Source organism: Talpa occidentalis, unplaced genomic scaffold (genome assembly GCF_014898055.3).
Source record: "Talpa occidentalis isolate TD23 unplaced genomic scaffold, MPIMG_talOcc4v2.1, whole genome shotgun sequence".
In the NCBI taxonomy this organism is placed as follows: domain Eukaryota; kingdom Metazoa; phylum Chordata; class Mammalia; order Eulipotyphla; family Talpidae; genus Talpa; species Talpa occidentalis.
The window spans coordinates 138,059,208-138,085,413 of record NW_026555331.1 but is presented as its reverse complement, the minus strand read 5'-3'; the positions used below and the strand labels follow the sequence as shown (position 1 = coordinate 138,085,413).

Sequence of the window (26,206 nt, the reverse complement as noted above, 5' to 3'; positions counted from 1 at the left end):
GCCCCCTCCAGCACAGCCTACGACAATTAGGGACTCACTTGGAGGTTTATTGGTGGAAGTTACACAAACACCTTGTTATAAAATCTTCTTACGGTTCCCACGGTCACGGCCCACAATGGAAATGGCGCTGAGGGAGATGGAACAAGAGCGCTGAGTGAAGCCAGGGTAGATCACTCTGGATGAAGCTGTCAGGGTCCCAGAAAGTTCTCTCCTAGGGAGCTGGCTACAGGCGTCTGCAGGAAGTGCTCATCCGGCTGCTCTTGCTCCCAGAGGCTGTGGCTCAGAGCAGCTCTCATGGGTATATTCAAATTGATGGAAGACTCTGAGGATGAGAGTGTCTTACAGGAGCTGCAGCAACCATCTATTAGAATGGTAGTCTCGGTGTTTCTATGGGAGTCCAGGATTTCAGGGTCATTGAAAGTAATGGGGGGGAAAAAAGCATTGTTAAAGATCTCATTTTAAAATTGTTTTCTAATTAACATCTTTTCTTTCTTGAGAATCTTGATAAAAATGTTACATTATAACTAAAGAAAATGATCTTGAAGTTGAAAAAAATGAAACCATTTTGAAGTACTTTCTAGAAGTACTTTCTAGGCTTCTTTTGTTTTCATTTTCATCCAGTACATATAAAGGCCCACCGTGACCAGAGAGAGCTAGCTGGCCCTGCCCCACAGTGAGGCTGTAAAAGTAAAAGGAGGAGAAAAGATGAGAGTTTCTTTGTGTGGAACAACTGTCTCTTTCGCCTCAAGCTGAGACTGGTTCCCTGGGACCACCCAGAGCACTTGGATTGGGCCCCACGGATCTGTGAGGCCCACAGGTGGGGACACCACTCCCACTTGGGAAACACAGAGGACAGGGGAGATGGGAGATGGATTTCTTTGATGGTGGAGTGAAGAGGAGTTGCTTCAGTGTGCAGAAGGCCTGATCCTCCTCCAGCGGCCAAAGCAGGAGAGGACATTTCCTGAGGACCAGGAGTGGACTGTACAGAAGGAGAGAGCTCAAGGAGACCCTGACAGTCAGTACCTGCTGGCACATTTGCCTGCAAACCCAGGACCCGGGTAGGGTGCAAAGGGTCACAATTACAGCTGGGAGGTGGGAAGGGCAGGGAGGGGGCTAAAAAGAACCTGAGAAATTTCCTAAGAGAAAAAGTCAGCCTTAAAATTAGCAAATTGGGGGCCTCCCCGGTGGCACAGCGGGTTGAGTGCAGCGCTGTGAAGCTGTCCGCAGGTTCTGCAGTGTGGGTTCGATCGCGGGTTCCATCTGCCACATGGCATGGCAGACCACTTCTGTCTCGCCTACTGCTCCCCTCAGCAGTGTATTTCAGTCAATCTGCTGTTCTGCTCCCTGCTCTGTCTCTGCTGAATCCTCTTACCCACCTCTCCTCTCCCCACACCTCTAGCCTGCACCCCAGCTCTTGTATGCATAAATAAATAAAATAAATCTTTAAAAAAATTAGCAAATAGGCACACCTGGACAGGATGGTGTCTGATTCATGACTCATTTTATAAAGCCTATTTGATCTCTAAAAATTCAAATTAAGTTAACAAAGCTAAGAGTGGTGGCTCAGCAGACAAAGGGTGTGAGCAGTGAAGGCTTGGCTCCCTTGGGTCTGCACAGCTGGGTGTTTTCAGTACCTGCTACCCACAGCCCTCATAGTTATGGGTGTAGTACACCAAACTCTTCAGAAATAAAATTTGTTACTAAAAAGAAATACTAAATAGCAGAAAATATAGAACCACGTCTGAATTAATTATGATTACACGACATATTTCATTCCTTCACTGTCTCTCATTTTCTTTGCCCACAGTGCATTCAGTCCCCTTGTTTGGCAAATTTTACCCAATGCACGTCACCGACTAGGGAACCCATTCAGCCCCTGCGGTGCTGGGGTGGATTTGTTCCTGGCGGTGGCTTGCCCTAACGTGTGTAGAAAGCAGATGTTTTATGATAAAATTGTTGTGTGGGGCATGCTCTGCATGGAATTCCAAGAAAACCCAGATTTGGTGATTCATAGTGCCAAAAAATGCAACTAACTAGCCATTGTTCAAATAACAGTGGTGCTATTGATTTCTCTTGTGTGACCTTTTAGACTTTCATTGTCCTAATATGCCATTTTATTAGGAACCCATTTTCCACCTAGCTTTCTTGACTTATTTTTACGTTAAACATTTTTACTTCTACACTTTGATATGGGCCCAAGTGGAGGGAAAAGAAAAAGATGTGATCAGCTAAGAGTTCTGGTAATTTTCTGGTTTTGGATATTTTAATTTAGAATTGACACTGCATTTATAATGTAAAGGGAAAAAGGATCTTTTATCTCTAAAGAGGGAGCCATGCGCTATGGGGCCTGCTCAGAGCCCCAGCTCTTATCCAGGACTAAGAAGAAAATTTCTCCAGCTGAAAAAATGACACAGGGAAGGTGAAAACTAATTTCCATTTTGATGACACCCTACAAGCTGTGCTTGTTCAACATGCTTGTTGTACTCTCTGGCTGTGGGTTTTGATGCCCCATGACAGAAAGTGTCTAATACAATTACTTAGTAAATTAATAAGACATTGGAGTCAGCAGAGCCTCCCCTTTGTGTTACTGTCTATTCTGTTCATTTTACAGAGGAGATTGGTGAGGCAAAGAGAAGGTGGGATTGTCTTATCTATGGTACCCTGGTGAGTTGGGATTGGAGATAGCACCAACTCCCTGAATCTGCCTTTGTAGCTTACTCTTCCTTGAATCAATTACTCACCTCTCATTCCTTTTACTGAGCACCTTCCATATAAATACACTGGGGTTTGCCTGGGGAATATTCAGATCAATCAGCCAGAATATTTTCAAGGACAGGGTCTAAAACTGAGGTGGAAAGTCATGTGCATAGCTGTCTAGAATAAAAATGAACTCAGCCGGGTTGGGGGGTGGGGACAGTGCGGATGACGCAGGTGCTGTACTGTGGGCAGGGACACTGGAGCCAGTGGCATGGAGGACCCACCTGTCTTCTGTGAGCTGGGACCTTTCAGAGAGATGTGAGAAACTGTCACTGGCCTGCTCAGCTGCCAACAGCATGAAGCTTTCGCTGGGCTGGGAGGATGTCGGGAGGCTGCTATCAGGCTGGATGGAGAAATTTGCAGAGAGATGGTCAGGTCGGGTCCCTGACAATTCTTGGCCTCCTCAGGCCAGAACCTTAAAAAAAACTTCCTTGAGTCTCCCAGCCTAGTCCTGGGAACCTGCTACTTAAACATGAAGCCTCCGAATGATTAGACCAAACATGGGATCCCCTGGCAGAAATACCTCCTCTCTCTGGTGCACTGCTGTGGCTACTCGCCGCAGCATGCAAGGTCTGAAGGATAAGAGACAGGACAGGCCTCCCTGGTGACGCAGCAGTTAAAGATAGCACTATCAAGCTGTCGCCAGCCACTGCAGCATGAGTTTGATCCCGGCCCGGCCCAGCCAGGGAGTTAACCCTCATGGTTCAGCAGACCTCTCCTGTCTCCCACGCTGCTCCCCTCAGCAGTGTATTTCAGTAGATCTGCCTGTTCTGCTCCCCACTCTCTCTGGTGAATCCTCTCAACCCCTGCAACTCTGGTCTACACCCCAGTTCTTATAAGCATAAGTAAAGAAATCTTTAAAAAACAATAAGAACCAGGACAGTAGAGTTTTTTTTTTTCTTTTGTAAAAGCTGACTTTCTATGTCCCTGAGAGTTTACTTAAATGAGAGGAGGAAAGTGTTCAGATTCTGAAAGCTGGAGGTTTTAGCAATTCAATCTAACAAACTTGTTCCTGTGTTTCTACACTAAACAGGTCCTGGGAAAATCTTTTGTGTGTCAAAGGGGCAGGGGAGAATGCCTGAAATAAATGAAAGGGAAAAACAAATCGTTAGGGAAATAGTTGCAAAAAATTTGTGACTAAAGAATTAGAGTTCTTGATCTGTAAAGAGCTTTGTTTTACAGATCAATCTAGAAAAAATACACAGGCTGCCAACAGGAAAATTACCACCAAAGAACACAACAGACAATGCAAAAAATTAAATAAAGGGATGTTCAAACTCACTGAAAATCAAAGATGCCACTTTTTTACCTATCATACCAAAAAGGTATTAAAATGTATACTTCTCATCATAATGAGGACACAGTGACATACTTACATGATGTGAGAGTATCATTTGGTATAAATTTTGTGGCAATAAACTGGCAATATGTATCAAAATTCTTAAAAGTATTCATGTCCTTTGAATTTTACTTCTAAAAATATTCTGAAAAAAACAATTGGAAATGTGGATAATATATATAAATGCTTGTAAATGCATTATTTACAATAATGAAAAACTAGAAACAACTCTGTATGTCTAATATTTGGAAAGTGGTGATATAAATATTCATGCCTTCATGCAACTACATAGTACAAAGTTATCAAAATGGTGTATAGGAGAGTTTTTAAAAGATATGGAAATGTGCATATAATACAATCTATATAGAAAAATATAATCTATATAGGACTGTACATATATATTTAGTGTTCTCAGAAATGCAAATTAATTAGGTTTTTAAAGATTTATTTATTTATGTAAGAACTGGGGTACAGGCCAGATGTGCTAGAGGGTGAGAGGATTCACCAGAGACAGAGCAGGGAACAGAACAGGCAGACTGACGAAATACACTGCTGAGGGGAGCAGCGGGCAAGACAGGAGAGGTCTGCTGCGCCATGTGGGTTTCTCCCTGGCCGGCTGGGATGGAACCCTCACTGCAGAGGCTGAGGACAGCTTCACAGTGCGGCGCTCAACCGGCCGCACCCCCAGGGAGGTCCACAAATTAATTTAAAATTAACATAAAATCAAAGTGTAGAAGTAAAAATGCTAAATGTTCCATGTGATTGCTTGGGGCCAGAGGAAAGAAGGAGTGATTTTTCTGCACTTTTCTGATTTTTCTCAGTGAGCATTATCCTTGAATAGTACTGGGGTGGGTGGGGGGTGGGGGGACCAAAAAGCAATTTTTAAACAAGTACTTTATAGCTCTTTTTAAGAAAAACAAAATTCGTTTGCTTTTTATTTTTGTAGACCTCAGTCTGGCGTGGGCATTATCACTGGCCCCTGAAATCTCCCTTACAAAACTTGAGTCGCCATTAAGGCCTCCCTGGGGGTGCAAGGGAGCTAAGTCTCAGCACTATCAAGCTATTGCCAGCCACTGTAGCACGAGTTTGATCTCCAGCCAAGGAGCTACCCACATGGCGCAGCAGACCTCTCCTCATTTGCCCACTGCTCCCCTCAGCAGTGTATTTCAGTCAATCTGCCTTTTCTGGTCCCCACTCTGTCTCTGGTGAATCCTCTCACCCTGCACCTCTGGCCTACATCCCAGTTCTTGTATGCAAAAATAAATAAATCTTTAAAATAACACAAAAAACAAGCCTCCATTATCCACCAGCCCCCGACGCTATGGGTCTTGTAGGGAAGCCCTACTTACTGTTGTTTCGGTGGAATTTCTGGGCATCTTGGGTACCAGGCAGTGAGTGAATTGGATTCTTGGATCTTTGGTGGTGATGGACAGGCCTTTCTGCAGGATTTTCACCAAGCGGATCCAGAACTGAAACACGGACTCGGGGTGTTGTTCATGGAGCCTCAGGTAGTAGATCTTTTCCGTCACTGTCCTAACTCTCAGGATGCGTTGAGGCCGGTCACAAATTTGTAGCTCCACATACTTCAGGGGGAGAATCCTGGACACAAAGGGGATATTCCCAAGCAAAAGCACCTGCACATTTCATCAACCCTCCCTAGGGCCAGGCTCACACTTACTACCGTCCCTTCTCTGCCTGGGGGGACCAACGGGAATGGCTCCTACATCTGACTCTTTTCTGATCTCCAGGGACTTAGTTACTGAAGAGGCTGCACACCAGTAACAATGGCTGGTGGTTGATGTGTAACATCTCACTTAACCCTCACAACATGTTTTTTTGAAGGACAGATAAGTATTATTAATTCCATTTGATGAATTTTGAAATTGAAGTTCAGAGAAGCTGAGCGATTTGTCCAGGTTTAGGTTTTCTTAAGTAGGAGCTGGAGCGAAGGTTTTCTGACCTTATTTCCCCTTCTTCCTGTATCCTGATTGGGTTGAACAAGGAGAAGGATGGATGTGTGATGTTTTCTATACATATAGCTTTTGTTTTTTCAATTTCAGCAAGTCATAATCCCATTTGACTTTTCTACTCCTCACCTTTTTGGGGGAAACCCCCCTAAGTTTATATTGGTAAAATAAAAATTAACAAAATGAAGTCAAGATCCTGAAAATGTGGGCTGGAGACAGGGACTGGCCCTCTAGCGCAGCATATGCACAGTGCGTGGTGCACACAGAGAGTACATGAATATTTGTTAAGCCCATGCATGAATCCTACATAGCTTATGCCCTGAAGGACCCCTTTTTTCTTTTTATTTAAAATCTGAGTATGAAACAATTCAGTCATTCACCCCTACTCTCCCCCACTTCCCTGTGAAACCTCCCTCAAGTCTTTCTTTACCTGCTGAGGGTGATGACTGGCGCACAGCCAGATGTGCACCAAGTAGACAGCTGACTCTGGGGCCAGGTGACATTAGCCATCAGGAGAACGTTGGGAAGTGGCAAGGAGGGCACAGAGGAGGTCACCCCAAGGATCACAGTCTTAGGCCCTTCACAGACATCCATCCAGTTCCCCGGCTTAGTGACCTAGAAATCAGCCCCAAGTCCATGGTCAAAGAGAAGAAGACAAAGGAAATGACTAGCAATAAGTTCCTACTTCCCTGACCAGATGGTGCATCAAGAAAAGTGAATTTTGATAGAACATCTTGTAGAATAGAATTCATATCTTACACAACAGAAAACTGTACACACTGAGTACGTGCTAAGTAAATGTGGGTGATGCTGCTTGGGGGTGACAGTGGTGATGGTGATAAGGAGGGGGGAGAGAGGGAGACATAACTCTGTGGGACAGATCATTTCCAGTAAACTTTAACTCTGCCGAGGGTCAACTTCTGTAGGCAGCCATTCTTCCTCCCTGGCGCAGTCTGAGTGTCCTGCGGCCTAAGTCACTTGGCCCATCCAGAGACTCTAAACAGTTTTACTGTTAGGCCAAAGAAAACATTAAGAGAATAAGCCTGCTGCCCACATATCACACCAGGTAGAAATGACTAGAATGTGTATTCCAAGTCTGGATTTGCCAGGCCCTGCTCCTTCAAGAAGAGTGCCCAAAGAAATGGCTCCCCCCAGGTTGCCAGCAGATCCCTCAACTGTGCAGCTCATCTGGAGCTATGAACTAGTGCACTGGAATCTGGGCACTTCAGCGGAGACTAGCCCACTGCACTGTGAGTTTTCCAGATTGTTCCCACTCTCTCCTATGACTCACTGCTTTTCCACTCCAACATCTGGATTTTTGATGGCAGACCCTCCTTGTGTTTTCCAGTCTCCTGCTCTTACTGAGTTTACTTAAAGTCCCTCTGCCTGGAATGTTCCACCTCTGCTCTTCCACTAACCGTGTCTCAGCAAAGCCTCAAAGAAAGCCCTGAGACTGTCTTCTGGGGAGCCTTCTTCCACAGCCAACATCCAGGAAGAGTGCTCTGAATCCCCACCCCAGTCCATGCACATGCTTTGGGGATTAGCTAGCCCAAATCATCAGACATAAAACTTTCTTAACAGTTGCCACTTTATAAATTGCCCTTCAAGCCTATAAATCCAGAAGTTTCTGATGTTTAGGGCCATTATCGAATCTCCTCTTGTGTTTCCTGCCTGGCACTCAGTGTTTAATGAGTGCTTGCTGACTAAGTGGTTATGCCAGGGGAACATAGGAGCACAGGGTACAGGATCCCTCCAGAGCATGAGAAAGAGGCAGGGTGCCCCTGGTGAGATGTCATACATCCCATGCTGCTGTAGCTCCTAACTTCCCAGGCTCCAAATGCTCATTTCCATCATTGTCAAATCACAACCCTTTGGGAGGTGATAGAATCTGGGCAAGGCTGATTTATCAGGGGCCTTCATTTTAAGCAAGGATGTTTCTTATGCAGGGGGTTGGGGGCTGGGGACAGGGTTGGATGTCTAAGCAGGAATTTGGGCGGCAACTTTCATTCCCTCTAACTTGCTGCTTGGACTAGAGGCCAGGGAGGTGCCTATGGACACTGTCTGGAGAGTTAGCTCTGAGTTCTCCTTTCTCAGGGTGTAAGACATCCTTAAAGCATGTGACCTGCAGTGAGTCCCATGATGCTCTAGGCACAGACCTTCTGTTTTTCTCTAACTGGAGTCTTCTTTCTCCTCTCCAGGGTTTTCAAAGGCCACTATGTTTTTGCACCAAACCCTGGGACCTAGGCCTTGCAAGGGAAAAAGAGCTGGCTCTGAGCTGCACGAGGGATACCTGAATAAAGCTGCTTTCAAACACCGCTGAGTCGGAGAACAAGTTGAATTCTGGAGAATGAATCAGTTGACAAAGAAGGCCATCTTCCACCCCAAGATCCACTCCAGGGCCTGGTTCCCTGACCTCCGGTGGGAGACCCCTAATTTTACTCATTGGTTCTTGGGAAGAATGGGCTGGGGAACATCTCTGGGGCTCCACACAGACCCAGCCCGACTCCAAGGTGTTGGTGTGACCACTCTTCCCCCACCTCCACAGCCCCACCTGCCTCCTTACTTCCGGATTGTCCAGCAGGCTGGGGAGGGCTTGGCGGCTCACAATGGCTGAATGACATCAGGGAATGTGATGGGTGACAATAGGAAAGGAAAGAAAGAAAAGGAAAGGCAGGACTGGGGGGAGCATATACCTACAAACTAGCAGTAAAGAAGCCTAATCCACTTTCCCCTTCAATATCCAAGTAAAAGGAGAAAAGATAATACTCCGCAGGCTCTGCTGGGGGAGCGGTGAGCTCGGTAGCCCAGCAATTTCAGAGCTCGGTAGCCCAGCAATTTCAGTCTCCTCTCGCAAAACCTTTGTCTGTATGAATTGTTCACCCGCAGTCAGGCCCTCCCTGGCCAGGGGAGCTCAGGCTGGGGCCTTGCAGATCACCCTCATCTTTCCGCCCCCCCCATGCCCTCATATTGGATGAATGAGTTTGCTGGTTTTTTGGGGGGGGGTTTTAGACACAGTTTGTTAAAGAGGGTTACTTAGTTGGGCAAAGAAGCAATGGCACGGGGGTATCATGAGAACTGATAGTTAAACTTTGAGGAATGTTATGACCCAGTTGTTAAATAGCCATTATTAAAAAATTTGTTCAGGCCTCCCCGGTGGTGCAGCCGGTTGAGCACAATGCTGTGAAGCTGTCCACAGCCTCTGCAGCACCAGTTCAATTCCTAGCTGGCCGGGGAGAAACCCACATGGTATGGCAGACCTCTCCTGTCTCGCCCGCTGCTCCCCTCAGCTGTGTTTTCAGTCATTCTGCCTCTTCTACTCCTCACTCTGTCTCTGGTGAATTCTCTTGCCCTCCCACGCCTCTGGCCTGTACCCCAGTTCTTGCATAAAGAAATAAATAAATCTTTAAAAAAATTTTTGTTCAAAAAAAGTTTTGTTACATAAATTTACAATCACATGAATTACATAAAGGTAATAAATAGCCCAAACTCATAGTCACGCTTATTTGCATCTCTTGTGTGGAATGCGATGTTTTGTTACTGCTGTTAATCTCAGCGTGTGCCCACACACTCATGTCAGTCGGTAGCTGGAAACCCCCCTGTTGTGAGTATTTCATGCTATGAAAATCAGTCCATGCTACAAATCAGGCCTTGACTTGTTTTGTTGATTGTCTTGACTCTAAGTGGTAGGGAAAATGCTAATGATGCAAGTGAAACTAGTAAGTGTGTCTGTAGTAGTGGGTGTACAAGACCTGAGGAAAAGTCTTCTCTTGATAGTATTTGAAAGCTGTTATCTGATTTAGCAAAGATGTCGTGGATGAACAAGCAAAACTGCAACATTCAGCTTTGTTATTTAATATTCATTTTACTTATTAATGTCAGTAAAAATACCACCCCAAAAATATCACCCCAAATATCACCCTTGTTGATGAGTGACAACCAGAGGCTGGCCAGGAATACGTGAGCTTGCTAAAAGTCAAAGCTTCTGTGAGAATCAATTGGCTATATGAAATGTACAATAAAGAGTGTTACATATTTTATTGTTGGTTGTAATAACTCTGCTCTACGTATCTTAAGTCTGTGAAATTTATTATGAAAACACACACACACACACACACACAAACATGCACTGCGTGTGCGAGCACGCCCTGCTCTCTCCTTTATACCCCTTCCCCTGAGAACTGGTTGTGAAATATTAGCTAATACAAGAAACTTTTGCTCTATGCCTTCTGCAGTTTGCATGATATTGAGGAGGGGTGAGACTGAGTTCAACTCCCCTCTCAGCCAATGGCCAAACAGCTCTCAGTCTCTGCGGAGAACTCTGGTGCTTATTCAAGGAGCATGCCAAGGGGCTAAGTCAGTTCTCCCATATGTTTTAATTCTCAAGACAAACACTGCTAAGATCCAGCTTGACCAGGGTTAAATCTCCTGGTGCATCTCTTGCTGTCAGGAGAGAGGGCTGCTTCTTCTTGGTATTTCTCCAGAGTGCTTAGAACCAGAAGCCGCAACTTATATCTCATTGGCTTATTGCTTATTAAGACTCATTAGACAACTTTCATTTTAAGAAATTAATACAAAGTCTAGAACACCAGAAATTCAGTCTTTGAGATGATTACTTTTGCTTTCTTAACAAAGTACTTTTTTCTTGACATTTTTTCTCCTTTTCTTGTAAAGGAAATAGGTAATTGGACTTGTGTAGCACATAAGCCAAAAATGGGACGTCACAGAGAACATCAGAGCAATGCTGTTGCTAGAATACCACCTTCCCTGTGAAGAAGGCCCTTGTTTTCAGTAAGTATAAGAAAATCTACCACAGCATTGGTTTCAATAATCAATGGGGATTATTGCATACTGGAGAAACGTGCATCAGCTGGGCACCAGCTACATGAATGATGGCACGTCCGTGTGACACAATGTTTTGCAGCCATTAAAAAAAGGCAGCTTTATGTACACTTGTATGCAATGATTGTCCAGACTTGAGAGGTTTTTTAAAAATATGCTATTGTTGTGACAGGAACTCTGTTGCCATTTTGCAGTGGGAACAAGATGAGGAACACAGCAGTGATGGAGCAGGTTTGCAAGGCAAGACTCTCCTACTTGAGCAGAAGTTCTTGTTCTTGTGCCATTTACAGAAAGCCTAGTAACACAGCCTAGTAAGAGCTGAACATGAGACAATGGTATGAGGAATAGGGTCCGGAGGGTGGGATAGGAACGGGGGACAAAGTTTTACAAAGGAGAGGGAAGGGGACATTGTGACAATGCATCAGCAGCATCAGCAAAGTATGATGTTATCACAGGCAGAGTTATCCCGAGACCGCCATGGAGATAGTCACGTAATCAGGTCAACAGCGGCCTGGGCATCCCTGGGCCTGCCTCATATGCGGGCTATTCCCTGTAGGTAGTCAAGGAATGCTCTGCTGTGATTTGCAGATAGCAAATAGGTCGCAGTTGCCCATGAGTGGCCAGCTAGTAGCCAACTCATAGGAACCCACATGCTATCATTTGGGTTAAAGAAATAAAAAAGAAAGTAAACCCAAATATCTCTGAACATGTGCAGACAATTTCTGAGATGATGAAAATGTGGTTGCATTCAATGGGGCAGGACATCGGTAATGGTGGTGGGGGAAAAAAAGTTATTTTTCATAGTATATGCTTCTGTGTACTATTTGAATGACTTTCCATGAACATATATTTCCTTTTAAAAAGAAAAGAGTGTTAAAGAAACTTCCTATCTATGGCACTACAGATACTTACCGAGAACCAGGAACTATGTACAAGGTACATATAATACTTATGCTACGTATTATAGGAATCATTACTGGCACTTAAGAGTACTCTGATCAGAGTTGTTGACATGTGGTCAGAGTGCTTTTGGACATAATTGTTTACTTCCTTAAGTAGAGATACAAAGTTGAACAAACAGTGGCTGGACATTTCCCAAATATTGTGAAAACTATACAACTGCACATAGAATAAGATGTTTACATGAGTAAATACATAAATACATAAAATTGTTATAACTTTAGTATATAATTTAAAAAATTCTTTTTAAAAAAAGATTTATTTATTTATGCATACAGGAACTGGGGTGTAGGCCAGAGGTGCAGGGTGGGGGGCACTGGTGAGAGGATTCACCAGAGACAGAGTGGGGAGCAGAACAGGTGGATCTATTGAAATACACTGCTGAGGGGAGCAGTGGGCGAGACAGGAGAGGTCTGCTGCGCCATGTGGGTCACCTCCCTGGCTGGGGATCAAACTCATGCTGAGGGGGCTGCTGACAGCTTCATACTGCTGAGACTTAACCCCTTGTGCCACCAGGGAGGACCAATTTTAAAAATTCTTAAAAACAATAATTTACTTAAAAAATTATAAAGTTCACTATGTAACATCAGGTTTAGAACATATGTGGTAATAAAATATATGACAAGAATGGCACATAGGATGACAAGGGAGAAATAAAGGTGCATTTTTGCTTGACTCTGATATTATACATGAAGTAGGCTGATACTACTTTAAGGTAGACTGTAATAAGTTAAAGATATCTATTGTAAGGCCTAGAATTGAGGAACCATTAAAAATTAAAAAGAGGTATAGCTAATAAGTCTATTGTGGACAAAATAAAATACCAAAGAATTCTCAGTTAATTCAAAAGGAAGTAAGAAAAGAGGAAAATGGAACCAAAGATGAATGGAAAATAGAAAAAAAATAAGAATATGGTAGATTTAAACCCAACTTATTGATAATTACTTTAATGTAAATGGCCTAAACATGCCAATTAAAAGTTAGATATTGTCAGACTGTATTAAAAGCGAGCCACAACAATTTGCTGTCTGTAAGAAATATACTTAAAGTATAGATATATAACTTAAAAAGCTAGAGTAAGATAAACCTGCTGTCACTAATCTTAAGTCAGTATCATACAAAGAAGACTTCACATGGGCCTCTCTGATGGCACAGGGGTTAGAGTCTTAGTACTATGAAGCTACCTGCAGCCACTGCAGCACAAGTTCGATCCCTGGCCAGGGAGCAACCCATATGGCTCAGCAGACCTCTCCTGTCTCTCCCGCTGCTCCCCTCAGCAGTGTATTTCAGTCAGTCTGCCTGTTCTGCTCTCCACTCTGTCTCCGGTGAATCCTCTCACCCCCCTGCACATCTGGCCTGTACCCCAGTTCTTGTATGCATAAATAAATCTTTAAAAATTATTTACAAAAAAATGTATTGCCTTAAGAACAATAAAATTTATAAAAATTGAGAAACCTCTAATTAGCAAGGACCTAGAAAAATGAGAAAACACAAACTGCCAATTCAGGAAAAAAGAGAGACCACCACCACAAGCCTTATGAACTTTAAAAGTATACGGAAATAGTTTTAAAAACTTAGTACCAATAAATTTGGGGACTTAGCTGGTCTATACAAATGTTACACAAAATTACTAAAATTGAATTAGAAAAAAATTAAATGGCTTTTTAAAAACTGACTTAGGAAAAGTCAAATTCTGTATATATTATTATAAGTTTTATATTGTATTTTTTATAGGACGGGGCTAGACTAGCTCATATGTTCCAGCCAATAACATTTTTGATATCGTAAGCTTTACCTGCACAGCCTTTCAAATTCAGAAAGCGTAACAGAACATAAAATATTTCCTTTCTTTCTAGTTCCCACTAGATGGCACTAGAGTTAAGGTCTCACACTAATAACGGTGATTTACAATACGTATTTGTAGACTTGCTTAGGTTAATCTCCATGCCCTTGCTCACAGTTCTTTTTTTTGTTAGTTTGTTTTTTAAGATTTATTTATTTATGCATACAAGAGCTGGGGTACAGGCCAGAGATGCAGGGGGTGAGAGGATCCACCAGAGACAGAGTGGGGAACAGAACAGGCAGACTGACTGAAATACACTGCTGAGGGGAGTGGTGGGCGAGACAGGAGAGGTCTGCCTCGCCATGTGGGTTTCTCCCTAGCTGGCCGGGGATCGAACTCATGCTGCAGAGGCTGTGGATTGCTTCATAGTGCGGTGCTTAACCCCTTGCGCCACCAGGGAGGCCCTCACACTGTTCTATGGGAAAACTTTTTCCTAATACGACCACCTATTCATTTTTTTAATTCAGACCCTCTAAAGTTTTCCCTGATATCTGCCTCCACCCAGCAAGTAACTTTATGGACCCTGTGTCCTATACACATATTTGTATGCAACAGTCATGAAACACCGTTTACGTGTTTTCCCTCTACTATCTTGTATATGTAATTTGAGATAGGTATTGATGAGACCTTAATCGATGCCTGGCACCCAGTAGGTGCTGTGAACAGGTCAAGTTATGCTAGAGTGAAATCCCCTCTCCCCCCTACAAAACCTCAGTAACTTAACACAATAAAGGTTTACTTCTCATTTCTATTCTGTGTTCATCAGGGATCTGTTGGGGGCTCTGTTCCATGCTATCTTCATGGGAGGTCCTAAACTAATAAAATATTCCCATCTGGAGCATTGCTGGTTACTGGGGAGGAAGGAAAGAGGCCTTGTGGGTTTGAAGCAGTGCTTAAGTGCTCCAACCTCCACAGCTCTGGAGAAAAATGAAACCATGGCATTTGGGACAAAATGGATGGACCTTGAGGTGATTATGTTGAGTGAATCAGTCTAAAAGTGAAAGATGGAGCCTCCCCGGTGGCGCAGCGGTTGAGCGCTGGGTTGCGAAGCTGCCTGCAACCTCTGCAGCGCCGTTCGATCCCCAGCTGCTCCCCGGCCTCCGGAGGAGGGTCCCATATGGCGGGTAGACCTCTCCTGCCGCCTGCTGCTCCCCTCAGCAGTGTACTTGGGTCCTTCTGCCTGCTCTGCTCCCCGCTCTGGCTCTGGTGAATTCTCTCATTCTCCTGCGCTTCTGACTGTACCCAGTGCTTGTGTAAATAAATAAATAAATCTTAAAAAAAAAAATTTTAAAAATAAATAAAAGTGAAAGATGGATATCAGATGGTTTCATTCATCTCTGGAATATAAGTACCAAAAAGCCATTTATACGCAAAGAATAGAAGGAATACAACTTGAACTTGGCAAACAGAAGATAACGGTTAGCAGAGGACTAGGGAAAAAGATGGAGGGGATGGCAGAGGGAGGCAGATGGGAGATGAGCAAGGGTGGTTTGCTGGAGGGGAAAAAAAGGTATACAGGGACTGTAAAAATATCTTAAAGGAATTTTGTGTTTTTGCTCTCAAAAAGCTGCTTATTAGAACAATAGTTTTTCATTGAAAACTCAAAAACATCAAACTTCTAAATGTAAAAAAAAAAAAATCTGTTCCAGTCTAGAATGGACACAAACCATTTCTATTTCTATTTATAACTCTTTTTTTAAAAAAAGATTTATTTATGCATGCAAGAGCTGGGGTACAGGCCAGAGATGCAGCGGGGGAGGGGGTATGTGTAAGAGGATCCACCAGAGACAGAGTGGGGAACAGAACAGGCAGACTGACTGAAATACACTGCTGAGGGGAGCAGTGGGCAAGACAGGAGAGGTCTGCTGCGCCATGTGGGCTGCTCCCTGGCCAGCTGGGGATTGAACTCGTGCTGCAGAGGCTGCAGACTGCTTCATAGTGCGGTGCTTAACCCCTTGGCCACCAGGGAGGCCCCTCCATTTACAACTCATTGGCCATAATCGCCTGGGCCCATCCAGCTAGTCAGGACATGCAATTCTATCATGTGCCTACAAGGCAAGGTCATAAATATTTGCAGAACATTCATGACTACCACTAACAACCCTGCTAGTCTAACGGCCATGTAATACATTTACTATACCTCCTCGCTAAGGGCACAACCCAAGAATTCCACTCACCCATAAGATCAAGTTCAAAATCAAGAATCTCTGAGAAAGCACAATTGTTTATATGCTGGTTTCACATGTGACTTGAGATGGAACTCTGTGAAGTAAAAAGACAGGCCATGTGCTCCGTGCACCCAATATACTAGGGTGGAGTAGGGACAGGACATATGCATGCATTAAGGAGAAAGGAGGAACAGGAGACACAGCAGGCTGGTGATCGTGATACTCCACTAAGCAGATGTGATGATAGCCCTTACCCTGGAGGAAGAGAACAGTCTTTGATTAGGGCCCAATTCTGCCTCCTGGGAGGAGATCCTGAGGCAATTGCCCTGTTTTATGCTCCTGAGAGATTTTACAGCTGTTATTGCAGCAAACCTGGCATTTCCTTGGATGATATGGAGATGGGAATCTAAAGGGGGATACTGCATATTTTTAAAATAAATACAAGTTTAAATAGTTTAAAATAAATACAATATTTATCACATTAATTTACTTGGAGGATAAGAGCTCTTAAGAAAGGCTGCAAAGGGCCTCCCTGGTGGCACAGCGGTTGAGCGCTGGGTTGCGAAGCTGCCCGCAGCCTCTGCAGTGCCGGTTCGATCCCCGGCTGCTCCCCGGCCACCAGAGGAGGGTCCCACATGGCGCGCAGACCTCTCCTGCCGCCCGCTGCTCCCCTCAGCAGTGTACTTCCGTCCTTCTGCCTGCTCTGCTCCCCGCTCTGGCTCTGGTGAATTCTCTCACCCTCCTGCACATATGACTGTACCCAGTGCTTGTATAAATAAATAAAGCTTTTTTAAAAAATTAAAAAAAAAAAAAAAGGCTGCAAGGATGGCAACACTCATAGTAGCAAAGTATTTGGTAAATTTGGCTGCAGTAATTTAAAAAATATACCTTCTAATTTAATAAGGGAGGAGTAAGAGTCAGAGCACAGAATTTTAGCAGCATGAATTGGATACTGTTTGTTGCCACTGACAAAGGATCACAAGATGACCCAGCAAGGAATGCCAGCTAGCAAGTAGGCGCACAGGATCCATCTCCAGAGACTAAAGAAGTCCGTGGGCTTACAGGGTTCACGGCAGCCACTGCCTCTCCTCCTTAACTGGTAGAAGATAAATTGAGAAATGTTAGTGTGAAAAAAGCCAGCTCAAACTCAGCTTTGTTTCTAAACAAATGTCTTGGTTTGCGCAATCTTAGCACTGCAATTCCTGCATCCCAGGAGGATGCCAAGGAGAAGAGGGGCAGTTGATCACCCTAGTCATAGGAAAGATTGAAATAATAGTATGGTCATCATATCTGTGGTTAAATTGTTAGAACAAAGATGCTGTAAACATTGTGAGGCCCAGGAAACCATTTCAATCAAACTAAAGGCTCGAAAAGAGACTTAAAGTGTGGTTTTCCAATTGAAAGTTCACAACACCCCAAATTAGTCTAAGAGGCAGGAGAATGAGAAAATAAATTATAGCCATATCACCCTGAATGTGCCTGATCTCATCTGACCTCAGAAGCTACACAGGGTTGGGCCTGGTTAGTACTTGGATGGGGGAGAATACATTGAATTTTAGAAATATATCTAGAAAAGCAAGGCTACAGGCACATGAAACTGCCTGAAATAGAGATAAAAAGCCAACTGTATTTTTGAAAGCACCAAGCTACCAAAAGACAAGTCATATAAGCCCAACCAAGCACAAAGGACAAGGGGTACAATGTCACCACTCCCCCTGAAGGCACCAAGCTAGACAACACTGATGTCTGCAATAAATAAGTTATTCCCAAACAACTGGCTTCTAGGGCAGTTGTTTAACATCTAAGTTTAACACTCAGGAAGCAAAGCTGGATTAGAACACACCATGCTCCATTTCTTGCTCTTTGGCAAAAAGAAATCAAGCCCAACAAACATGAAATGATGCCCACAGCAAGATGAGAATGTGGAGACATAGCACTTGTGAGTGAAGAGTGGATATGCTTGAGCATGGGATGGGGGTGAGGACTGGAGGACACAGAAACAGAAAGCCCGTGTTTTTGAGTAAAAGCCAAGGTGTTTAGATCTGGAAGATCTAAACAACTGACCTTAGCTGAACAGCTGACCTTCACTACTCAAAGGGCTGGGTGTGCAGAAGCTATGACTTCCCAGGCTGATCAGGCTCTTCACCCCAGTCTGAAGCTGAGGGGGTTGGAATGATCATTTCTTTTTCTTTATAAAGTCAAGAGAGGACTGTCATAGTTTTGGCCAAAGCTCAGACAAGCCTGGTTGACACAGGGCAGACTCCACTGTCCCCTGCCCCAAATTCACTTTTTTTTTTTTTTAAAGATTTATTTGTTTGTTTATTTATACAAGCACTGGGTACAGTCAGAAGCGCGGGAGGGCGAGAGAATTCACCAGAGCCAGAGCGGGGAGCAAAGCAGGCAGAGGGACCGAAGTACACTGCTGAAGGGAGCAGCGGCGGCAGGAGAGGTCTGCGCGCCTTGCGGGACCCTCCTCCGGTGGCCGGGGAGCAGCTGGGGATTGAACCGGCGCCACAGAGGCTGCGGGTAGCTTTGCAACCCAGTGCTCAACCGCTGCGCCACCAGAGAGGCCCTCACTTTCTTTTTGTTTTCAACAAAAGTGTTTTAAGCTCATTCCTACTCCAAACTTTTCACATATTAAACTTTAGCTCTAGAAAGATCTAGCACCAATTTCAATGACAGAAGCTAATGACACAGAAAGGAGATATACACTCAACTTTATTTCACTGGAAAAATTCACTTAGGCCACGCAGTGGCCACGATATGCTCACATCCTGAGCAGGCTTTGGTGTCTCCTTGCCCCCTTCAGACACACTGAAGGAAGGTGTTGAAAAATGTAAAACAATGAGTACTAGACACTGAGCTTTGCTGTCCCCTTCCCTAGAGTCAGTCCCCACAGCCCCCACTGTCATCCACATGGGAGCTCTCGTGGAAGTCAGATCCCAAGACACCCAGATCCAAAGAAACCCTCAGCAGATGTCCGGGGAGTAGAAGCGAAAACATTGGCTGATGTTGCCACACCAGGGCTATGCTGCAGAAGACAGCAGGGTGTCCAGCACCCCTGGGGAGAGGAACGAGGTCACTCCACCTCAGTCATAGACAACGCCCTCACACTGGGTATTAAACAGGTTTCTCCAGGTCATGGCACATCCAGACGGGGAGGCTCTTCTTGGGCCTCAAAACAGTTTCCTGGTAACACTGCCACTCTGTCTATACCTGAGGACACCTGGCTGGAGTTTAGGCCAGTGTTCTAAAGTTACTGCAGTCAGGGGAGGTCTTACTGCACCCCTCTGGATGGGTGGTCTGGAAGACCCTTGGGGGGCTGTGTGCTGGCCAGGTGACCTCTGGTGGTCGAAAAACTCTCAGGCAATGGGCTCTCCAGTAAGCCCTCCAGTGACTCCATCAACCTCACAAAGATGGAGAGCACCGTGAGCCCCACGCCCAGGAGGTAGAGGCTTAACACGTGCTTCATGGCTGAAAGAATTCCACTCCTTTGCAGGGCAGTAGAGTCAAGTCGCCTTCTACTTCTGAAAGGCCTCTGGATCCTGAGGAAAGAGAGGCTGGAGGTTAATCTCCTGTCTTTTGGGATTTGTATGCCTTTGGCCTTCACCCTTCATGGAGCTAAAAGGAGAGATTCAGCCAGCCAGGGAGACAGGGCCCAGCGGCTTGTTCTTTGAAGCAGAATGTTCAAGTATCTGCGGACTGTAAACTCCACGGCTGAGGAGGCAGTCTTGTCGGAATGCTCCTTCAATTTTTTTTTCTCTCAAAGTAAAAATTTACTTCCTCTGTGATGCATGATCCCTACGCCACAGCCTGGAGAATGCCAACCTTCCTGAAGTAAAGATCGAGTCTTTTCGTGGGGTTCACAGCTTCAAATTAGTCACAAAGTTTTTCAAAGACAAAATAATTAAGAGGAGAGACTCTACCAATTTCACTTATTTAACAAATACACTCTGAACACCCACAACGTACTAGGCACTACAGGGTACTAGGGCCTCGCGAGGCGGTGAAGCCTGCCAGGGAGACAGTCCAGGGAGACAGGCAAGGAAAAAACACGCGGTTACCACGCACACATAGGCCAAGCGCTGTGATGGGGAGGTACTAGGCTGCTTTGGGGGGGCATGGTAGGGCGCCTAAATCACAGATCCACGGCGAGGACCCTAGTCAGAGCCACCCCTGGACAAAGCAGGGCAGGGCGGCTAACTGGGGGCCCAGACAGCGACGGGGCGAGGGGGAGGGGAGCCCCCCGGGGGCGCCGCCTCAGTCCGGGAACCCGTGGCTCAGCCTGAGGGGTGGGGACGGGGGTGGAGGCCGAGGGGCGGGGGGGGGGGGTCAGGGGGAGCACAGAGCCGCTTACCTCCGGGGGGAAGGGCTGGGGTGGCCGGCTGGCTGTAACCGCGCGTCGAGCCGCAGTCGGGAGAGGCGGTGCAGGCGCGCCGCGAGGCGTCCACTCGGGCAGCTGTGGCACGACCGCGCCGCCCGCACCCCCTCTTATAGGCGCGCCCGCCCCGCGCACGCGCGCTGCAGCCCGCACGTCCTCGCCCGGCGCGCTCGCGGCCCCGCCCCCGGCGGGGGCGGCCGGGGTCCGCGCGCAGTGATCGCGCGTCACAGCGACGAGAGTTAAAACACGCCTGCGGCCGTGAGTCACCGAGGTCGCGCCGCGGGGAGAGGCGTGCGGTTGACTTCCCTACCCGCTCCTGCCGCACGAAACTTTAGAAGGCAGCAGGGAGCACATGCCCCGTTCCATGGCGGGGGGGAACACCCCGGGGGCGCCCACCCAGCCCTCAGGTGCCCCACCGGACCCTCAGGTGCGCCATCCAGCCCTCAGGTGCCCCACCCAGCCCTCAGGTGCCCCACCTAGTCCCTAGGTGCCCCACCGGACCTTCAGGTGCGCCATCCAGCCCTCAGGTGCCCTACCGGACCCTCAGGTGCGCCATCCAGGCCTCAGGTGCCCCACCCAGCCCTCAGGTGCCCCACCTAGTCCTCAGGTGCCCCACCGGACCCTCAGGTGCCCCACCCAGCCCTCAGGTGCGCCATCCAGCCCTCAGGTGCGCCACCGGACCCTCCGATCGCATGAGGCCCGGGCAGCAGGGAATGGCTTCATCCGCTAGACCAACAAAGCCCTTTGTCAGCGGGCTCCAGACACCCCATTGCACTGGCAGCCGTTGTCTCATATCTTAGAGGCACTGACATTCCAGAAATCACCTCTCCATTCCCAGTCCCGGGTTGAATTTGCCATCTATATCTGAACATGGTGCGGCCCTTTTACATCATGCCAAATTCTGTTTTCTATGAGTCTGTCACGTCGTTTAACAAAATATGAAATGGGGCGGGGAGTGGGGCAGAGGTTGGACATGGGGGGTTGAAAACAGGGGGGAGCCCATGGGAATAGGGTGATGGACTATGGGTGCTTTGGTGGTGGGTGACCACACCTGAGGGGAGAAATCAAATATTGTAAAAAAAAAAAAAAAAAAAAAAAGTTGTAGCCAACATATTAAGGCCAAAATAAAAAAATAAATAAATAAGCCCTGGCCCTGTGTCTGCGCCTGGCTTCCCAGGGACAAGTCCCTGCGCTCACTGATCCTGTTCCCTCTTCTAAAATGTAGCCCAGATGGCTTTTAAGGATGCTTTCAGATTGAACTGATGGGCGGGCAGGTCACGATCCAACCTCATGCCCAGATTTGGGGGCTGGGAAGCCTTTCTAGGCACCCCGTACCCCCCAATCAAAGAAGTGTGGACCTTCTGTCCTAACAGGACCCAATAGCGGAGCTTGGAAAAAAGAGTCCGGGGAGACTCGGAGAGGAACCCCGCACCGTGGAAGGGGCAGCCGCGGTGGCTCCACTCGCGTCCTCCCCTGGAGGAGGGGGCAGCGGGCAGAGCTCGGCGCCGGGACACCCAGGGCGGGGCCGGCCCGACCCGGAAGTTCCCACGCCCCGGGGGCTCCGCGAAAAAGGGCCCGACCCGCGGCCGGGGAGGGGCCTAGCCCGCCTCGACCCTTGCCCTACTCTCTGGGCATCTGTGGCGGGGCGGGAAGGGGGGCGGGGAGTCCCGGAACGGGGAGAGCTGGGGGTGGAGACGTGCTCGCCGGCAGGCAAGCGGGCAGCGGGCAGTTTGGTAACTTTTCTGCCCCGGAAGCGTCGGCCCTGCGCCCTGCTAGAGTTACCCCGGCTTTTGTGCTTCAATCTCTGACAGTTATTTGGAGACTCTCAAGGTCTGAAATCACTGCCAGGTGTCCCAAACGCCACCACTTGGAGTTCTGGGATGAATCCTTTAACCTTTTTTTTTTTCCCCAGATTTATTTATTTATGCATACAAGAGCTGGGGTACAGGCCAGAGATGGGGAGATGAGAGGATTCACCAGAGACAGAGTGGGGAGCAGAACAGGCAGACTGACTGAAGTACACTGCTGAGGGGAGCAGCTGGGGAGGCAGGAGAGGTCTGCCGCGCCATGTGGGTAGCTCCCTGGCCGGCTGGGGATCGAACTCGTGCTGCGGAGGCTGCTGATAGCTTCATAGTGCGGTGCTTAACCCCTTGTGACACCAGGGAGTCCCGAACCCTTTAACCTTTCTGTACTTTCTTTTCCTCAGCTGTTATATGGGATGATGACAGTCCTTACTTGGAAATTATATGAGTTAATCCATATTAAGCGTTGACGACAGTGCTTGGCACATAGAATACATCCCTTCTGGGTTAACATTATCTGTCCATTCACTACAAAACTCCCCAGAAGGACTTTGCTCATAGTGGCCTATGTTCAGTGAGTGAACACAGAGATTTCACAGTAACCTTTTTGACTCCTTATATTGTGAACTCTAAATTTTTATTTCCACACATTTGGAAGAGATGGATACCTCTCCAACAATTGCCTCTCCTCCAAATTCACTGCTATTGTCTAATGTCATGCCAGAGGGAGACATCCAGGGATTGGGTGAATATAGCCCTGTGCATTCCCACCTATCAAACACAAATGTTAGGGCCCCCTTGGTGGCACAGGGGGTTAAGTCTCAGCACTATCAGGCCATCGGCAGCCACTGTAGCAAGAGCTCTATCCCTGGCCAGGAGCTAACCCACATGGTGCAGCAGACCTGTCCTATCTCACCTGCTGCTCCCCTCAGCAGAGTATTTCAGTAGATCTGCCTGTTATGCTCCTCACTCTGTCTCTGGTGAATCCTCTAGGCCCTTCCTCCACCTCTGGCCTATACTCCAGTTCTTGGATGCTTAAATAACATTTTAAAAAACAAACACAAATGTTATTGACCATCATCTTGATAAGTATCAGGCTTACCTATGTCAGGATTCTTGTCCTGTCTCCACTCCCTTGGCCAAGTTAATTAACCCCTTTTATTTTCCTAATCTGTAAAATGGGGAAAATAATACATAAAATATAAATCTGTTATGAGGATTAGAAATAATGCAAAAAAACTAGGTGTCACATAGTAGATGCTCAATAAAATGTAACTATTGTTTTACAACAAATGTATAAAATCAGGTTCTTGTCCTAAATTAGCCTGTCATTTGGTTTGGTAAACAAAACCTGCAAGAGGTAACAATGCAATGCAAGACACTATAGGGGTAGTGGGTAAAAATTAGTCAAACTTGAGTTTGAATCCTATTCTGCAATTTGTTAGCTATTGTTCTGGTTTCTTTTTGCCTCTGTTTCTTCATTTATATAATGGGAATAATAATAGTACTTCCCACTAAGATTTTTATGAAGATTCATTAAATTGTGAATGTAAAATGCTTAAAATTTGAAGGTCAAAATAGATGACAGATATTAATCTAATTAGCCCCTAAGTGCTTGGGACTCCAGAAATGGATGGAAGTGTGGAAATTAAACATTCACCAAGTAACTGACACATGCCAAGCACTGTGCTAAATGCATTGTATATATTATTCAATTCTCATAATGCTGTGAGGTAGGCATCATTATCTCCCTTCCTTTTTTTTTAAATTTATTTTTAGGGCCTTCCTGGTTGTGCAGCGGTTGAGTGCTGGGTTGTGAAGCTGCCCGCAGCCTCTGCAGCGCTGTTTCGATCCCCGGCTGCCGGGCGAGGGTCCCACATGGCGCACAGACCTTTCCTGCTGCCCGCTGCTCCCCTCAGCAGTGTACTTCGTGGGTCTGCCTGTTCTGTTCCCCGCCCTGGCTCTGGTGAATTCTCTCACCCTCCCGTGCTTCCGACTGTACCCAGTGCTTGTATAAATAAATACATAAATCTTAAAAAAAAAAAAATTATTTATTTACACATACAAGAACTGGGGTACAGGCCAGAGATGTTGGGGATAGGGGGGTGAGAGGATTCACCAGAGACAGAGTAGGGAACAGAACAGGCAGACTGACTGAAATACACTGCTGAGGGGAGCAGCGGGCAAGACAGGAGAGGTCTGCTGCGCCATGTGGGTTTCTCCCTGGCCGGGGACAGCCCAAGCCAGTTTTTCAACAGCAAATCAACATATGAAACAAACACACTGGAGAAACCAAAAATAACATTTGCGCTTATGGTAGCCAGTGCCATAGAGAGGCCCAATTTCCCCATGGGGCTGACTAACCACAGATGGCTCTGTCCTAAATCACGTTGGACGCCAAATCTGTTATAGAGCAGGGAGAGGGTCAGCCCAAACCCCGCAAACCTGCCTATTCTAAATGGGTTCTGCCATCCGCCGCATCAACACAAAACATATGAGACTTTAATGGGAAGGAACTTTAATAAAACTAGGAAACAATACAGGTAAGGCAAAGAGTCTAGTTTCTAAATGAAGCACCCAAAGTTACCCGTCCCCTCGTGGGTAAAAGTCCATCCATATGGGATCGGCCCAGAATAAGGCCCCAAAGCCTGCCACAAGTCTAAAGCATCTTCCAGTGGGGACCCACAGCAAAGGGTCAGAAACAACCAGACAAGCCCGGAAGGAAAAGAGCAAAATCAACATCAAGATAAAAGCTGCCATTGTCACCTCTCCATGGGTCTCACCCACATCTGTGTCACCCAGTCCACGACCAAAAGACAAGCACAGTTTCTTCACGTGTCTCTAGGCTCCACCGCCTCCTCCAGGTCTCCTGGCTCCATCCCTCTTCCTTCCTCAGTCTCTTCTGCTGCTTCTCTCCCTGCTCAGCTCCACCCTCCCTTGGGTGGGGCAGGGAACCTGGAACTTCCCCTTTTCCTGGGGACCACCCTGTTACAGCTCCCTGTCTGGGGATCAAACTCCTGCTGCAGTGGCTGCAGATAGCTTGGTTGCGTCTTAACCCCTTGTGCCACCACGGAGGCCCATCTTCTTTATTTGTTAACCACACTTTTCCACAATGGAAAAAGAGTCTTCCCTTCACTAGTCTTATTCATTCTTTATATCTCAATTCAGGCATGTTTCCTCTGGGAACCATTTGCCCACCCTCAGGCCCTGGCAACAGACTCCAGAGGTGTGCTATTTGTCTCCCTCATTGTTTGTTATTTCTCCCTTGGTTGTATTAATGTCAGCTTCCCCTCAAAAACCTGAGAACATCAATGAAAGGAGTAGCTAGTGTGATTGTGTTTTTATTCCATCAGAGCACTTAACACCGCTTAGTAAGCTTTCCTTAAATATTGAGGTTCCTTAAGAGAAGCGATTCCAAACAGGAGTACCATACTCACATACAGTGTCTTCACAGATTCGATCTTATGATTCAGGGGCTATTAAACATGTCTCTACACTGCTCTCCAATATAAATTGCTGTACTCTCTATGGAAATCATTCGGCAATATCTGTAAAATAAATGTTTAGTTCAAGTTGATAAATAAATAAATCAGTAGAAATAAAAGACCGTTTGTGCCCCTTTTTTAAATTAAATGTTTTTTTTTTTAATTTTTCACTAAAATTCTGCAATTCCTCTTTTGAATTCTTTTGAACAGAAATGACCCATGTCTAGATTGCGAAAGCCAAGCTGAAAACTGCCATTTACCCAAAAAAAAAAAAAAGACATTTTCAGTAATGGCATAGAATCAAGCATGTACTTCATTAGTCCTTCAAACTTAACACAAGTGTCCAACAGCTATGTAGAGCAAGAGCAAGCAAAACAATGGAATTCCACTTCTAGTAATCACTGGGGACAAATTCCTGCATGCAGACAATGGAGCAGGGAGAGAGAGTCATTGCAGCATCATTTATCATAACAAAAGATTGGGGGGGATAAACAGAACAGCCTATTGGTGGGGGATTACTGGTTAAGTAAGTTACCAGTACTGACTGTGACTGCACATTCACACACAGTGGTTACCAGAAATGGAGCTAAAACAAAAAAACTTTGTACGTATGGTCATGACTTCCATGACACATTGTTAAGTGGAAAAAATGAGTGCATAGTGTA

At 46.1% G+C, this 26,206-nt stretch overlaps 2 protein-coding genes across 5 annotated transcripts; both read right to left on the bottom strand.

Annotated features, from left to right (window-relative positions):
* Nucleotides 1–25,526, bottom strand: GARIN1A (golgi associated RAB2 interactor 1A). Of its 3 annotated transcripts, none has more exons than XM_054692640.1 (5): nt 25,494–25,526; nt 6,494–6,678; nt 5,446–5,695; nt 2,982–3,100; nt 1–387 (listed from the first exon to the last, which is right to left on the bottom strand). In XM_054692640.1, the coding sequence occupies exons 2-5, from the start codon at nt 6,655–6,657 to the stop codon at nt 189–191; spliced, it is 732 nt and encodes a 243-aa protein (XP_054548615.1). In that variant the 5' UTR covers nt 6,658–6,678; nt 25,494–25,526; the 3' UTR covers nt 1–188. The 3 variants fall into 3 exon arrangements, with proteins under 3 accessions (XP_054548615.1, XP_037368718.1, XP_054548616.1); XM_037512821.2 differs by lacking the exon at nt 25,494–25,526 and adding an exon at nt 8,354–8,633; XM_054692641.1 differs by lacking the exon at nt 25,494–25,526 and adding an exon at nt 8,220–8,326.
* On the bottom strand, nt 18,457–25,515 carry HILPDA (hypoxia inducible lipid droplet associated). Of its 2 annotated transcripts, none has more exons than XM_054692642.1 (2): nt 25,494–25,515; nt 18,457–19,418 (listed from the first exon to the last, which is right to left on the bottom strand). In XM_054692642.1, coding segments are annotated over exons 1-2 (270 nt in total). In that variant the 5' UTR covers nt 25,496–25,515; the 3' UTR covers nt 18,457–19,150. The 2 variants fall into 2 exon arrangements, with proteins under 2 accessions (XP_054548617.1, XP_037368729.1); XM_037512832.2 differs by lacking the exon at nt 25,494–25,515 and adding an exon at nt 20,231–20,321.
* Nucleotides 25,527–26,206: the final 680 nt, after the last annotated feature.